This window comes from Amblyomma maculatum, chromosome 9 (assembly GCF_055883805.1).
Source record: "Amblyomma maculatum isolate TAMU_Amacu chromosome 9, ASM5588380v1, whole genome shotgun sequence".
NCBI classification, from domain to species: domain Eukaryota; kingdom Metazoa; phylum Arthropoda; class Arachnida; order Ixodida; family Ixodidae; genus Amblyomma; species Amblyomma maculatum.
The window spans coordinates 44309372-44326428 of record NC_139352.1 but is presented as its reverse complement, the minus strand read 5'-3'; the positions used below and the strand labels follow the sequence as shown (position 1 = coordinate 44326428).

Below are 17057 nucleotides of genomic sequence, written 5' to 3'. Positions count from 1 at the left end.
GTACTGATGATTCAATCTATCAAACATGGCAACAGGAAAGCTTATCCGTCACATTTAGCAGGGCAATGTTCTGGCAGTTCAATGTAAGCATTAATGCGCTATATCCGGGTTTGATGCATCCGGCATCCACCATACACAATGGCATGCAAGGCCAACAGACATTCTCAGCCGTTCATGTCCCTGAACCCAAAGAGCCCCATTACCTGACTTACTCACCTCGATGATATGAACGCCCTGTCCGGCAAACAGCAGCAGATGCAGTGAGCTGACCATGCTGCAGTCGTATGTGGTCGTGAGCTGGTACTTTGAGGGCTGCAAGGCACTGTAATACACCAACCACGGGTGCTCGTACACTCGTCGCACCCGGTGCAGCAGGGACTCTTCAGAAACGGTGGCCCGCCTCTGGTCCCTACACCAGTCCAGACGCACGTGCGTTTGCCAGTGTTAGAAAGATATACATGCGACACAAATTTTGGAGTTTAGATGTTTACCGCTGAAAGCCTAGCGAAAAGGACATTCAAGGATGAACACAAGGTGAAGAATATAGTTATGAGCCTCCCAGTAGTGAGAAACTTGTTCGCGATCCTCAGAATAAAATGTGGAACGTAGCATCCCCTTTTCGTCACAATTCATTCGTTTCTTTGGTGAATGCCCGTTCGTTCACTCACTTATTAATTCATTTCAATAGGCTCAGCATGGCATTACGCTGAAAGGATACAAACGGTTGCACGTCAGTAAACACTAGAGGTGCACGAACATCGAATTTCGTATCGTGAGGCGACTATGAATAATGCAAAAAGGTTGCTGATCCAACTGTATTTCTGAATAATGTCAAATATAGGCACACCTTCCACTCATGGCGTCGGCAACATGCAGGCTGTCCGTCACTGCTTACTGCCTGCGGGACGTTCCACGCTACTAGCAACTTAAGGGTGTGATCTTGACTCACATGTTTGTATCATCCTGTATTTGGAACTACCACATTTCTGTGCACTGTACATAGTGAGCTCATGAGAAAACTTTATTAGTATGTAATTCGAACTATCTCAAAATTAGTGTTAGTGTCAACAGTGATTGTATAATCAAGGTTCTGCTGTATGCAGACCAAGAGAGTCAATGGCTATGTATAAGGTATAAAACGGCTAAATACAGTCGCCGACCGTTTTTTCGGACTTGAAGGGACCCGAAAAATGGTCCGAATAATCGAACAGTCCGAAAAATCCGTCGCGAATATGTATGCGCTTCTATTGGGTGACTGACGGTGCCTCACTGAAGTCCGAAATATCCTACAAGTCCGAATTATTGGAGTCCGAATTACCCGTCGGCTACTGTATAAAAAAATCCACGAAGTGTTTGAAAACTGCAGTCTTCTGCGCTCTTTTCAGTCACAGTGTTAGCCGGCACCTAAAAAGCCCACGAGCCACCTGTAAGCAGCATGTTTAGTAATTTGCAGCCTAAACCTACTGGTGAAACGAAGAAAAACTTAACAAACCCACTGCTCCATCAGCTGCTGATGAAATGAGCTTAAATTCTGCTATTGGCTGTATGCATGCACCCCTGTCAGCGAACAATTTTATCGTTGCCCGACATTCAGAAGTTGCCATAACCTGAACATCTTCCCACTGTCCAAGCGCTCCTGGGGGGGAATTCTGTAACGCTCTCAATTTCGCTCTCAAGTTGTAGAGCGTGACGTCAAATTGACGCGGCTTTCACGTGATCTTAAGACGTCAATCGTGACGGATTACGGAATCGACCAATTGCCAGCGACTCGTAGCATGACTCCGCCCCTGAGGTCCCCGTTCCGCGGTCGTGCCTACTGCTACACATTTGTCGCAACGCTAGCCGAGGCCGACGAGGGACCGTCTCCTAAGTTTTTATGAAACGGCGCAGTTAATACGCAGTAAATAAAATTAATAAATATTTATTCTGCTGAGGAACTGTATTTACAACTAACTAACATGAAGCATAAGGAGATACGTTTTATGCTTCGCAATTAAATTTGCTCTTTAGTAACTTTTTGTCTCCGCGAGGGCACGCTGACGGTGTCAAAGAGGGCACATGGCGGCTTGCCAGAAAACAGCTGATTCCTCGGCTAGTTGCTATTTTCCGTGCGTCGCCTGAAATCGAGGTCCTGTGCGGATGTCGTGAGCAGCTGGAAAAATCCGATTGAAAACAATGAAGGCTACGAACCTGCAGTGATCAGCGTGGTGAAAGCGTTGGGCATGAAAATCGACGAAGTCATCAGCTTACTGAAGAGTGTCAGCGTCGTCAAACAGTGTTTACTATCGATGGCAAGAGCGACGAGTGGGAGGTATGTGGTCTGCTGTTCTGTTTGTTTAAAAGAAAATACAAGAAGATCATGAAGGCTACATTACTGTGTTTGCCGACAGAGGAACGTTTGCACTTGCAGTAAGGCAGGTGGCAGCTACTATGCAAGAGTTAGCAATTGCAGTGCGGGAAACGAGATCCGACACACGACCCTCCACCACGGACTCCTCATGCAAGCCACGGTGACAGTCACTCCTGTGCTTCGCAGCCAGTTGACTTCGGCCACATCGGGCTCCGTTCCCGATATTCCGTTGATGTTTTGATGTTGATTGTTTAGTCTCTATAAGGTACACAAACTGTGATGTTAATGCTTCCTTTGGTGTGTTCAGAGAAATAAAATACTTTATTCAGAAATTTGATATAGTGACCGAGGAGAGGACGAGCTTGTTCAGCCAGGTCTGGACAGGGATGTGCAGTATGTTGTATTTCGCGCAGCAGGCTGTGTTTGTTAGTGGCACATTGTTGAAACGTTGTCAGTGTCTGTTCATGTTGAACGGTATCCCCCCCCCCCCCCCCCCCCCTTTTCGACGGGAAAGACAAACACATCACGCAAGCTTGGTGCGCGATGCCGGAGGCGAGCTGGTGAATCTGCTAAATTTCCCTAGTCTTATAAACAAGGGGCCCACCAGTGAGGTGTGCAGATTACCTCGAAGGCGAAGAATGTGTGCTAGTTTTGAAGTGTCATCATGGAGTCTGTGCAGTGTTTCAAAAAGATGTTCATTTTACACACATTCCTCATTCTATTACCTTTCTATGTTGTGTGCATTATGTACAAACCATTTCAATTGAAAAGCCAGTTTGCACAAAAGATGCTTTTTCTGATTATTTGGTGAAAACAACTTGGAAAATAAATTCCAAGGTCAAAAGTAGGTGACAATTAAGTAAAGAGGTGCTTATCACATGGTTATGGTGTATGAAAGAGCGCTGAACACGGGTTGAGGGGAGCCTCAGTTTGAAAGCCGAGCCCACATTTCGATTTTGGTTGGTTGGTTGGTTTGTGGGGTTTAACGTCCCAAAGCAACTCAGGCTATGAGAGACGCCGCAGTGAGGACTCCTGAAATTTCGACCACCTGGGGTTCTTTAACGTGCACTGACATCGCACAGCATACGGGCGATGTCTTGCTTTTCGCCGCCATCGAAAAGCTGCCGCAGAGGCATTTTGGCTAGCAAACCAAGGTTCCTCCTCAACCCTTGTTTAGTGCTGTTTTGTATTGAGTAGCCATCTTATTTCCCTCGTTCTACCATGTTTATGGTGTAAAATATTTTTGAACGCTCATGTCTTAGCTGCCTCTACTGTCTTAAAGCTGCTCAGCAGTCCCCTTGCAGTTTTACACGTTTTATTAGTGTACATAACATCTGCTCACACATTGCCTTAACAATGTATGTGTGATGCTTATTTTATTTTCACTAGAATTTTGTAATCATTCAGCAATCATTGTGGGCACTGCAGCCTAGTATTTGTACACCATTCTCCTAACAGCTGTTACAGCATTTAGCACTGCGAGCAAGATCTCTAGTAGTATACCATCCAGCTGGCATTTTTACCTCTGATATGTAAGCGTTTTGCACACTGCACCATGCATACAGTACCTATTTGTATAGGTAGCTTCAATATGTTGAAAGGGAGCGGCTTCTTTGAGCCCGATAATTATTCTGCAATATACATGTCAATGTTGTATGGTCATTGTACATCAAGGTAAGTGTGCTGGTATGTATGATGTCTCTTTCTCAATAAAAACACTCGAGTGAAATACAGCGGCCAAGAAATAAGTGCTTCTACTGAGTATATGTGGCAGTAAAAAATCTTTGGTGCCATTTTCTGATTCCAATAAGCGTCATGGATATTTATTACCTTGCTGTAACGCTACGCTTTTCGGTTTAAGCATGTTTACCAAACAGCTAGTGACCACAGCCAACTGTGCCAGGCTGCAAGGTGATAGCAGAGAAGGGACAGCAAGTTGGGTCTGGGATGACTTGGCATTGGTGTAAGCAGCCATGACTCCAGTGGGTAGTCACTGTCTCCTGCATAACCAAACAATGACATCCACTTAAGTCCGCCTTTTGCATGTTCTAGTATACAATCAAAGATCCATACCAACTAGCCCGCAGTGAGGTGGTAAACATTCACAAGAATGTTGGCAACGTGTCACAGGGCTGTCCAAGCAAGCATCATTGTAAGGATAGCCTTGTAGCTTCACAGTGATATAAACAAAAATGTGTTAAGATTACCTGCACAACACAAGCGCTACGGTTTCTTAGGCAGTAAAGAGATTTCAAACATTGAATATTTGGTTCCTGGTGCCATAACACTAAATTTGTACATTAACAAGCATTCATATGCATAACTATAGTCCGTCTTATGCATGCAGCTTCAGCGAATTCAGACAATCGATCACTCGCCGAAATACAAGTCAGCTTCTCTGTAAGGCTCGTAATCCAACCAAAGGGTCTCGTTGTCACACAACAGACTTCTAGTTCTTGCTGAAATGAAAAGAAGCAGGCGCTTTTTGCAGCGTACTCACACTTTCGAGTAGCGAACGTGCCGTAGGGAGGGAGCGTAACGAATGGGGGCAAGGCACTGCAATCCCTAGTCCCTTCGTTCTGTATTTTGAGGTATATACAGGTATTGAACTTTCGTCAGGTGTCGCTGGGTAATCTCGAAGACAACAGCTGGAAAGAAAAGAGATCTTTCCTCTGTTCGTTTTTTAACATTGCGAGGGGGAACGAGTCCTTTTGGTTAGAAAACAAGACTTGCAGAGAAGCCAACTTACAGCAAGTGGTCGATTGCACATATTAATGCATATAATCAATATCGTTCGATAACCGACGCGGGTTTTTTACAGCTTACCCAAGAAAAGTCGCAGGCGTTTAGCAGGCCTTCGTTCACCTTTCGGCGTGCAGGAGTACCGCTAGACGAACGCGTTGTTTGGAGTCCTTGGTCCCACGGGGCAACGAGGGTCAAAAGTGCGTATGTTCGCGTCGCAGATCTGTAATAAAATAGGCACAATACAAGTTTACAATGACGTTTCGAAGTCGTAGCCAAATACACACAGTCAAAACCAACATTTACTCACTACTGTGATGTTCACAACGTAGAACCCCTTGCCTAGCGACTTCTTTCCATATCGCACCGCGGCACCTTGACGGCAATCAGCGTTCCGCCCGATGGCTTCCGCTATCAGCGCACGCACCTGCTGATCGATGCCTATGCGATGCAAACGATGTTACGTTCCCGACGCAAGCTGGTAGCCCCCGATAGCAAAAAAACGCGGTGCGCATGCAGCCGCAGTGGCTGCGCACTCGTCCGTGAGCTGCGTGAGCCCCCGTTCATCGATGTTCGTCGGCAATCGCCGCACAGTCACTCCACTTTCTGCTGGTTTCCGAGTTGAACACAGTCGGAACAACTAGACCGGTACGTCAAACGTGTCTTCGTCCTCCCTTCTACGCCGTGGATCGCACCGACACAACTGTCACACAGCCAGCGCAACGCTATAGCAACGCAAGGAACACAGCCGCCATTTTCGCTCTACTCAGTTGACTGGTTTTGGGGTTACCTCGTTTCGCTCACAATTTCAGTCAATATTCAGCTCATGGGCAACGTCACCACTTTAGTCTTGTTGATGACGTAAGCGCAGTCACCGGTGAGATCAGTGATGACGCAAAATTTCAATATGGCCGCCGACCAATAGGAGCAGGGCAAGTTGAGCGGTTTGAGACTGGTTTTGTATTGAGAGCGTTACAGAATTCCCCCCCTGGACAGCCAGAGCTATCCAGTGGGTAATGAATACATTATTCTCTCAGTTTCCCGTCGCATGGCGAGATTTAAAACCCCTCCAGAGTCGAACCAGGTGGCATACGCGCATTATTTACATCATGATATGGACGTCGTACGCCGCCGCCCTGCGGACATGGCGTGTTTCCCGTGAGTCTGCCGCACTTGCGGGCAAGTTTTTGACCAATGACCGCAGCAGCGTAGCAAAAGACAAATTCGGTTCGTCAGACCTCAGCACAAACAACTGCATCAAACACATGAACGCTCAGCAGGCATCCTAATAAGTTTCGCTTTCTTCCCCAAATCGTTTAGCAGTTGCCGCGTGCGATCTAAAAATATCCTGCATGTTCTTGAAGCCGCAATTCTTTTCTGCCGAGTATAAACATCTTTCGGGAGGGATAACTTGCTCGTGGCACACGAACAGTAGCGTTCTCCGCTACAAGATTGCTGGATGGCAACCTTGGCACTGCTTTGCCCACTGGCACTAGAGATCACACCTTTTCACATAAATCCACATAAGATTTTCTACACAAGATGTTGATATTCACTCATATATTGCAGCAGTCCCTCTTGCAAGAAAACAAAAATTCAAGTTGTGGGGCCCCGTGGCCCCTTTTAATGTTTCAAACCAGGCATGCTTTTTCCTATTTGTATTGGTGTTTGCCTGGGCAGCGCGAGTGCGCATGAGCGAGCAGCCAATCATGGGGGTGGCATGTGATCTGCGTGGAAACGAGGGTAGATAAGCGCATAGGAAGCAAAGCTCACAACTTCTGCCCGGCGAGGGGTGGCATCGAGCGCTACGGGCCAGTGGAATGTACACAGATGATGGAGCGAAGACTTGCCAGACAAAGATGGAAGCAGTGCCTGCAGGAATGGCTTAGGCGTATTTGCGTGAGTTGCTACTGCGCGAGGAGCAATGTTTCTTATATACTGCCGTTAGCACTTTGGCCCTATCGCTTGCCCTATTTGTGCCGCAGTGTGTTCTGTCCTGCCGTGGTAAAGCCCTGACCCCCGTTTTGTTCTATTCTTGGTGGTCCATGGTCGTGTGTCTCGACCGCATGTTTGCAGCACAGTGGTGCCCAATGTTGTTTCCTTTTTTTTAATGCTTTCCGATCGTCCAGAATAAACTAGTGCTTTTAAGAGAGACCGGATTTGTCACTAGTTGGGAGAGACCATGGCTCGCGAACTCATTTTTTATACAAATTTTTCGTGGTGATCAGGACTAGTACCACTGGAAAGAGAATTTCCCTTTCTAAATCTTGATACTATGTAGACTGTAGTACCAAGCATTCTCCGTTAAATGCAGAAAAATATTAGGTACACCTGGCAAAGATTACCGCCTTTCCTGTGGGCAGAGAAGTGTTAAATGCATAGCGGAGGGGTTCAACAGCAGAAATAGGATTTGTAGAAATTTTTGAAGCAGTAAAATCCATATTTGGGGCAGCTCGCAGCAAAAAAAGAAAAACTGCACTTTCCAGCGTGAATTTAAATTTTAGAGTCAATAAGCAGAGAAGAAACTTTACTTTTGGCAATGAAGAGATATGAATATGCGACTGTATGAATGTGATCCAAAGGAAATCTAGCAAGGGCCATCTATTACCGCCGCTGCGTGTACCCATTTTTGTAAATAAGTATTTTGTACTGCAAGGCATGCTATCACAATAAAAAAAAAATAATGTGAGCTATAAAACCGAGGAGGCTAATTTTTCAAACTTCGGGAGCAGAATAGAAACAAAAAAAGCTACGGAAGATGCATTTCCTTTTATTTTTCGCATCTAGCGCGGTTTGACTGTCTTAATCATGGGAGCTTATCTTGCTCGCAAGACTCACAAGACAATGTTTGCGAAATCCACAGCTTGCGTCACGTGAGGCCAGTTCCAGAAGAGCCCAACATGAAGCCGTGACTGCGATAAGCCAGTGCCTAAAAGTGCGCGCAGTATAAGAACAAAACAAAAAAAGGAAACAGAAAAAAAGACAAAAAGAACAGAAAAACAGCTACCAAAAGACGAAAGGGCGAATTCTGAAAGCAGGTAAAAAAGCAAGCCGTAAGAAAAAGAAACTGACGAGCGAGCACGCCTTCAGCTCTGATTTGTGCTTTCTAGGGGCTGAGTATGACTCGGTGGTTATGACTCAGGATATTAGGTTATATACTTCATGCAAGAGCAGAGTCTATAGTATTTCTATGTTGCAGCATCAGCAAATTTCATGCTTACAGTGCAGCTTGGCGCAAAAATATGCAGTTGTATCCAAATGGCGCAATTGGCGCAGTTCTTGCACCCATGATAGTGATCACACCGTATTCAATGTAATGTAACATTAGTTTATCACTAATAACAAGTTAAAATTCACACCTCTACTATTAGCAAAAGTGACCCGTAATTGATTTTGTAAGTCCTTGTAAGTCCAGCTGTTTCCTATATATTTATGCAGTCCAGCAGCCAACAAAGCCAGTATTCTCAAAATTTCTCAATACCTTTCGTATATTATTGCAATAAGCTCTAAACTGTTGCCTGTCACTAACTGTACAGGCATTATCAGCCCGAAACGAAAATGAGAAAACAATGAAAAACCTCTCCGGAAGACCCCACTCACAGGCAGGCAAACTCGACGATACGGCCGTCAAGTACACGGAGCACATTCGGGTAGAGGCCAGCGGTTAGTACCGCTAAGATGAGCTCGAAATGGTCCGAGTTGCTGTTGAGAGCAATGCCCCACTCCTTCTCACCAGCAGAGGGCACAGGGTCCACACGCATGCACCGCATCAGCTGGCTCACGTGCTCTTGACCCTGGCCTGCAGGAAAAGAAAGGGGGCAGCGTAAGATCAGGCCTGGCCTTAATATATGCCAAGTCCACACATCTCATCATCATCATCAGCTGGGCTATACACACTGCTGGGCAAAGGCCTCTTCCATATTCCTTCAATTAACCCGGTCCTGTGCAAGCTGCATCCACTGGACACCTGCGAACTTCTTAAGGGGGGACATGGGTCTTTCGGACCAAAAAATCGAGAAAAAATCACTTTGTAGAAAATGTGATTTGCGAAATCAGTAGCTCTTTTTCTACCTACCTGCCAAGTTTTTCATCTATAGGATCAATATTTCAGTCACAATGCCAAGTTATATAATCAATCTCGCCCAAATTTGGGCCGAAAACGGCCCCCAGAACAACCGGAACAACGGCAGAGACGCGACGCCAGCCGCGCTTGGTTCCGATCCGCGAGGTGCATTCACGGCAAGAATTTGTGAAAAAAAGTGAAAAAAATACTTGATTAATCATCTCAAGTGATGCCTTGCCCCGGCTGTACGCACTCAAGCCGACGAAAGTCGTGCGCCGAATGATCATGTGTACGAGCCTGAAGTAGGCCTAGAGTGTTCCCTAGCACGGGAGACTGCTACTGCCAGCGGTTGCACCCGTGGCGACAGTATTATCGCAGGCCGCAGATAAGCAGAAAGATAAGCTCAAAACTGAAAAAGCTTGAACTCGCGCCAACTCCAGCAACAAAGCGGTAGTCGGATTGTTTTTGTGACGATGATGGCAGCGCGGCGAACAGTCCGCTTGGCGAGGTGGAGTTCATGATTGTCAGATCTAAAAAGCTTGCCGAGATTGGCGAAGTGTAGAACATACGGCGGCGATATTGGCATTTAAAAAAGTGAATGTGGATAAGAAATCGCCGTTAAACTTATTCTCGAATGCATAAACTGCAGGACACATCGTCTTCGTGTCTCGCAAACAGCTTCGGAGCAAGCAGCTCCAAATTACATTTCTTTTCTGCAATAAACGTTCCTTACTGCGGCCTTGATGCGAGGACGTGGCAAAATGACGCACATAAACAAAACAAAAAAAGTCGCTGCCTTCATGTGACTCGTGCAGCCGAAAACGTGACAACTGAATGTGTTGCAACTGCAAATCAAAATGAAAGAGGCGACACTTGGACGTTGAAAAGCAAAGAGACTACATTCCTGGATGTTTCTAGCCATTTTAAATTGTAAATGTGTACATTGCACAAATGAATGTTCGTTAAATCATCCCGTTTCCTTTTTGCTCTTTTCTCAAAACATGCATTGTCGACCACTTGCAGTTTTGCGGCCTTAATATCTCGGCACCTATTGCAGATAGAGTAATAACTTCTTTTTCAGCATGAAGCCAAATACGTGGAGCACACAATGTTGCAAGTACATTTTTTAATTTCTTGTTCAAAGTTTCTAAAATGGCTTTTTTTTGTGATCATTATAGTGCTATATTTTGACCTTTGAACTTTGTTATGCAATAAAACAAGAAATAATTGCTCAATCAAAAACTGCTTGCAACATTGTGTTCCTCATTCTTTCTAGTGTCCAGCAATGTAATCATCTGAAGTTTTTTTTCAGTGGTCATTTTGTAATTGTTCTTGTAAGAATTAGACTAATTGGAGTAATTATCTCATGAAATAATTGGATCACAAAAGAATTATTACAGTTTAGGAATCTGCACAAAAACTGCACAAACCCACCAATTTGCATCAATTTTGATTGGTAAATAAGGAAAATAGTTGTAAGACTAGTGTCCCCCCTTAACCTCATCCTCCCACCTAACTTTCTGCCACCCCCGGCATGTATGTATGTGAATAAGGAAGGATCTGGAAGGGGACATGCAGACAAGAGCCAGTAAGGCTGTCACGTCACACCCTTTAAAGACGGACCTTAGCATCCCCACGATTTCTGCAGTCATGAAGACTCAAGTTTTGACGTTTGTTGTGATAAAAGAGGTGTGTTTTTCAGCACGTACAAGCTCCTTGCTGCGAAAAAGCAGCATTGATTTCTTTAGCTTGCTGTCTTTATGAAGCCACACCTCTCCCACGGTCTTCACTGCTGTACCTTCGCATATTCAAGAGAAAAAGACTCGGTACAGGCGAGTTCCAAAAACTTTGGCTATTATTTGTTCGCCAGCGGGCAACGCAGAGGAACGTGACAGGCTCACAACCATGCATACAAAACGTGCAAAACCGCAGGTATCGGTAGCCTTCCTACTTGAGGAACTGCATTCTAGCTCGAATTCTGCTACACCCGTCGAAATTTTTGACCCCTCAAACTCGCAACCTACGACGTTCTGCAATATTTATTTTATGGCAGCCTGGTTTCTGGCAGCAGTGCCATAGCGAGAACGAATGCGACCCGAAAAATAGATCAATGATTTGTGTTGAGTTTAAGACTTCTCACACTCTTTGCGTGATAGCTCTGCGGGGCGAAAAAGTCCAAATAATCAACCACGTGGGAAAAACTGATAATGCTTATAACAATTCTCATGTAAACAGAACGGTCTCAAAGGCAATTTGCGTGCATAGACATTCAATGCAAACTTCAATTAGTTGGATTCACGGTACTATTTAGCTGAATTTCCGACAACTTGAAAACTCCAAATCACTGACTAAAGTTCACTGAACTCTATCCCAGGGCTCCTGCCACTGTGCACAACCGCCTTACCATTGCTCAGTTCGAGGCAGAAGGCATTGAGGGCGTTGCGCCGGCAGAATGCCTGTTGGTCGTCGGGGTCCCCCAACGATTTCCAACGATGGAAGATGCGGGAAAGGGCGACGTGGTCACTGCTCAGTGTCTGCTCGTAGCCTGCTTTCACCTGAAAACAACGTGCCGGGCCACAAAGCCCCTCTATCATGATTTCCAGTTTTTCTCGACTTCCCCTTCTCACACTATGCAACCTAGTACAACACTGGAATAAGCAAAGCTTTCTTGCAAGAGAACAAAAACATTAAAAAAGTCACAAGAGCAATGCACGAAGGTTGTAAACGTTCATTTTGAAGTGGCTAAGCCTAACTTATACAGTCAAACCTCGATATAACGAACACGCATATAACGAATTATTGAATATATCGAACTCTTCTGAAATATTTTTGTCAAACACATGTATTTTTAACTTCCTATAGCGAACGCGGTCATAAAACGGATATTACGAACTTCGCAACGCCAAGTTGCACTACAAATGTGTTGTGCGGCGTAGCAAACGTTCAGGACTACCTCGCGGGCGCTGACAGCGCCACAGATGCCACGACGGCATTGAGAGTTGACAGCCAAAGAAATTTATGGGCTCCAAGATCACCCCCGCGCGTGGAAGTGATCTCGGAGGCCATGAGAAATCGTTCGCATCTCGCAATCGTTGACAGCGCCGCTTCAGCAGCGGCGGCAGTGGCGCGATCGAATGTTGCTTTTGCCTTTTTGGTTTTTGCGTCTTTCGCGTTTTAGTGTTAGCAGCGGTGTCGCGGCGTGGCCGTTGTAGCGTTTGGTGGAGGCTGCGTCGGTCGTCGTGTCGAGTGTGGTGTGCGGGTGTGCGTAGTGCTGCGATGGTGGTGAACGTGATAAAAAGAGCAGCACTGACATTAAAGACCCAGCTCGAGATAAAATCAGGGCCTTCAAGGGAGTTTACAAGAGGAGACTGATTGACACTCTTCTCTTGAAGCTTCGTATGAAGCAGGACTTGAAGATCGACTTTCTGGGCATTTAGGCGGCATGGGACAGTGTCAAAGGCGAAACGATTGCCAACTGCTTTCGGCACGTAGGTTTTGTTCCTGCAGAGGCCCGTGCATCAAGTGACGATGGGGTCGATCCCGACGAAGCAGAAGCAAAGGGCTCCGCGAACTCGATGAGGCCTGGAATAATTTTTCGCGTTTTATTGGTGACATGCCCGCAACAATGACTGTAGAGGACGTTGTAGGCGACGACGACATCGCGGCGACCATGGCTGTACTGACGAAGCTCAGGCTGACCCTGCAGACGATGAAAACATTCTGACTTCACAAGAAGCGCTTGCTGCATTGGATTTACTGCGCAGCAACTGCAGTGCTATTGAGAGCAGTGGGTTTGGCCTTGTTGAGTGTTTGCAAACTGTGGAACAGGGCTTGATACAGAATGCGATCAACACAAAAATGCAGGCCGCGATAACGCAGTTCTTTGCGCGCAAATAAATGGACGTGACCCAAGTAGGCACCCTTCGAGTTGCTGTGTCTTCTCTGATTGAATTTTGCTGCTCTTGCATGTATTTTCTATGAAATTTTATATTACGAATTATAGATAGAGCGAATTATTTTCTGATTTTTTAACTGTTCGTTATAACGAGGTTTCACTGTATATGCAACAAATTTATGACGATGTGCCTGTAATTGAAACAGTCAAGAATGATGCTATAGGTTTACAAAACAAGATTAAGTAAGAAAATAAGACAAAATGCAATGTATTACAAGATTAGATAACATTTTGCACAGAGACTTCAAAAATACTTGTCATCCCACTAAAATGACCACATAACAACCTCCTTACTTTAAACTGTACAATTTGGGCATATTTTCAAATTATCTAAGAAAAAGAAAAGGAGGAAAAAGATAGCCTGGAACACTGTTCAATCACATGCAGCACTTCAAAACTGCCACTACTGCGCTTGACGAATCTGCAGTCAACGTTTACTGAACAATTAACAGCGGAAGCTAAAGTGAACCTGTCGCAACCGCTTTCATCAGCAGTTCCCACGATAATTCAGCCGCACTATTTTCAGTGTATCCCGCACACTGACATAACTCTACGGTCGGCAAAGCTTCAGACACTTCTGTATTCTCTAGCTTGCAGCTCACAGTATTATTAATTCCCACAATGCAAACACTAAAGCGTCTGCACTACAGAACAAATATGTTTGCCACAGACACTGTCAAGGACAAGATGCAGTAAGGAGAGTGCTTACTTTTACCTCTTCCTTCTCACAAATGGTCGTCAGGAAACAGTCATAAGTCACCACATTATGTGAAAGACCATCCGACACACGCGCACACACACATGGAAAGTTGGAGGTGCTCTCCAACTTTCCAATTCGCATTTACGGTTTAAAGTCAATATTTAGTAAATTAGAAAAATTAACATAATTATCGAAATAAGTAACTGAAGAACAAAAAATTGCCTGTGGTGCGCAAGACGGTTGGCAATGGTTTGAAAGTGGTTTTCCTGGCCTACCTCAAATATTTTATTTTTTAACCCTTGATTCAAGTTAGATGGGACACCCAGTATATACACACAAGCCCAGCTTCAACAGAGTCATATGAGCATCCCAGCTAGGCCTGAGAGTAGCGTGCTTCTGAGAGTCAGGATACAAGGGTTTCTATGGTCGATTCCAGTCTGAATTCCCATTACGAAGTAGAAGCGTGGCATCTTGGCCATGTCGTGTGGTCTCCTGACGCCACACAACTCACCGCCCAATTGGTGCTTCGCCATGTGACCACCTGCCACCTACCGCCTGCCAGAGTCATACACGCAATTTTTATTTAAAACTGATTTTTCTGGAGTAGGGGCCGTTTTATATAGAAAATCATGCACCCAAAAGCACAAATGCTGCAGCCTGCCATTTTTATTGAAAACTGGTTTTTCTGGAGATTGGGCCATTTTATATAGACAATCATGCACCCTAAAGCACAAATGCTCCAGCCTTCCACTTGGGGGAGCCAAGAAAGCATGTAAGTATGAACCCCGCAATTACAAGAAAAAAAAAAAAAAAAAATTTCAACGTGTCTGTGCGTGCCAGCTAATAAATTAGACATTCTAGATAGTGATGCTCTAAAGGTTCGAAGGTCACTAGGGACGTTGCCAAGTTACGTGCTATTTGAACGTCCATACACTCGGGCCTCCAAAGAGGGGAAAAATGTTTTCATTCTTTTGCCAGTTTTGTCTTACAAACACAATACATGTTCTTGCAACAAATAAAGAAGTTGTTTCTTTAGTTTCTAGGTGGCAGAGTTTGCCGAAATTTGCTTTCTATGCTTGCGATAACTTCACTATCAAAATGCTGTGAAACAACTCAAAAGGGGGGCAAAAATAGATGCATTTCAATGGAAGCAAGGAAACGAAACATAAAAGATAGTTGCATCGCGAACTTCATTATATTAAGGTTTGTTATATCGAGGTTCAACTTTATTAACTTTGATCACATTTGCCATTGTTACTTTCAGTCTCCCCATAGATGAATCTGACAAAGAAAAAGGCACAGTAATAAACAATACCTCTTTTCCCTTGCCGGTTTTATTAGTGTCCTTGTCAAACAGCTTAGAGGACTCCGACAGGACAGCAGCGACCGCTACTACGGGATCCAGGCAGCTGAAGCAAGGGTGAGGGCGAGGAGGGAGAGAAATAGTTCACACCATGGTCAAAACCAAAAACAAGAAGAAAATGAAAGACTTGGGAAGGCATAAAATGCACTGCGATAAACAGAGACAGAGCAAAAACATTTTTTATCAAGAACTGAAAAAAACAAAAAACAAATTCCAAGCATAACTGAAAAAGCTAAGTAATACCTCAGGTACAAACTATGGCTGCAGCCTGTCGCAATGCAGAGAACAGCCTAATCATTGTGTCTTTTTATTACTGTTTCTTTCTTGTATTCTATTACAGCTTCTCCACATTTGCAAACTTGATTCTGTGAAGAATAAATTGCGTTATCATTTATATGAGTTACTTTCCTACTAAGGATGAAAGCGAATGACGGAAGCCAGCCACCATTAAGAGAGTGGTCAATATGTGGCAACTTTTTTTTTTTTTTCTGTATGCTTGTTTTTATCACATCGTGTTCGTCTCAGAGGCAATACCTCCTCATGCAGTTCGGTGTACGCACAAACCAAGACACAGAGAGTGTTTGCAATGTGAATCGACAAATTTAAACTCGCTAATTCTAGGCGCATTTTTTAAGAGTGATAATCAACCCCTTCGTCCACAAATTACTACTACACATACTGTAACCGCATGCCCGACGCAAACGACGACGATGTGGTTGCAAAGTGATTAGGGGACGTGCCCCTCAACAACTTTCCTTAACGTTAAAGATCGGTGAATGAATTGATTACCACGTTACAGAGTGCTTATCAAATCTCTTTTTTAGATAGCTCAATGTTTTCCTCATTACCTAACCTTAATTTGTAGTTTAGATGGGATGAAGACACAAAACACAAGCCAAGAACATCAATGGCCAGTGACTGACTTAGTTATTCACTTAGGTTCATTCTGCTCAACTGAACGACCATTCTGAAAAGGACACAGACATTACCAATGTTATTTTCCTCAATCGTGTGGTTTACACATCATTTTGACAAGACCTCACACCTCTCGCACTGGAAAAGGTTCGTCCAATCCGTTCTTCTAATAGCACGCCCAATAAACAGGGCCCAAAGTGACTGTGTTCTAGCAGAAAAAACTGCGCGAACTAGCACGCAGATTTTTTTCAGAAGCACTTGCTACCGGATAGGAAGACATTTTTTGTTGGGAATACAAGCACTTTTTTGCAAGTTTTGCCTGAAATAAAAACCTGCAAGTAAAATTTTACAACACAAACTCTTTTAATAAAAATCATTCATATTGGAAACAAGCATGTTTAATTAAATGCCTTCATTTTGACATTTCATCCAATTTTAAACTTCCCTATTCTTGCATAAAATACAGTCACTCTTTTCAACCCCCCTCCTCCGCAGCCATGGCAGCTAGGATTCGATCCCGCATCCTTGGGCACAGCAGTTGAGCGCCCTAACCACTGCGCCACCACGCCAGATGGTAACTGGTGCTGATGGCAAGCCATGAATGCATACAGCACCGTTGCCATGGAGATAACCTAGCACTAAAAAGCCACGTGATCAGCTGCAACGGTTACTGACACAAACCAATCATGTTTTCTCACTGATATGCCTAGCAGGGCCAATGTGTCTGTTCAAATAACGCAAAATTCCAGGTAAAGAGATTCCACTTGCAGCCATAGCTGCTAAGTTCTGTTCATAATGCTTAAACGAATCAAGCTGTAACATTCTAAACATAGGGTTAGAAATGTTCTCTGTTACGCTAAAGGAGCATAAGTTGTCAAACAGTTGCAGCCTGTTTAAAAAATGCTGCTATTTTTTAGAACCATGTGACTCATTCTAAATCTACAACTGCATTTTGTCCTGTGAGCAAAC

General features: G+C 44.5%; 1 protein-coding gene and 1 long non-coding RNA gene across 2 annotated transcripts in view; both read right to left on the bottom strand.

The window, feature by feature from the left end:
- LOC146178970 (ATP-dependent RNA helicase DHX30-like) overlaps positions 1 to 17057 on the bottom strand; it is a 73688-nt gene that overhangs the window by 13244 nt on the left and 43387 nt on the right. Inside the window, exons 14-17 of the mRNA XM_084578676.1 lie at positions 15126 to 15219; positions 11560 to 11710; positions 8693 to 8891; positions 217 to 409 (exon numbers count right to left, since the gene is read on the bottom strand). Coding sequence (XP_084434802.1) covers positions 217 to 409; positions 8693 to 8891; positions 11560 to 11710; positions 15126 to 15219 — 637 coding nt within the window. The remainder of the gene's footprint in view (positions 1 to 216; positions 410 to 8692; positions 8892 to 11559; positions 11711 to 15125; positions 15220 to 17057) is intronic.
- Positions 3498 to 6007, bottom strand: LOC146178971 (uncharacterized). The gene is made up of 3 exons (XR_014700674.1): positions 5403 to 6007; positions 5177 to 5315; positions 3498 to 4350 (listed from the first exon to the last, which is right to left on the bottom strand). It is a non-coding gene; the product is annotated as an uncharacterized LOC146178971 (long non-coding RNA).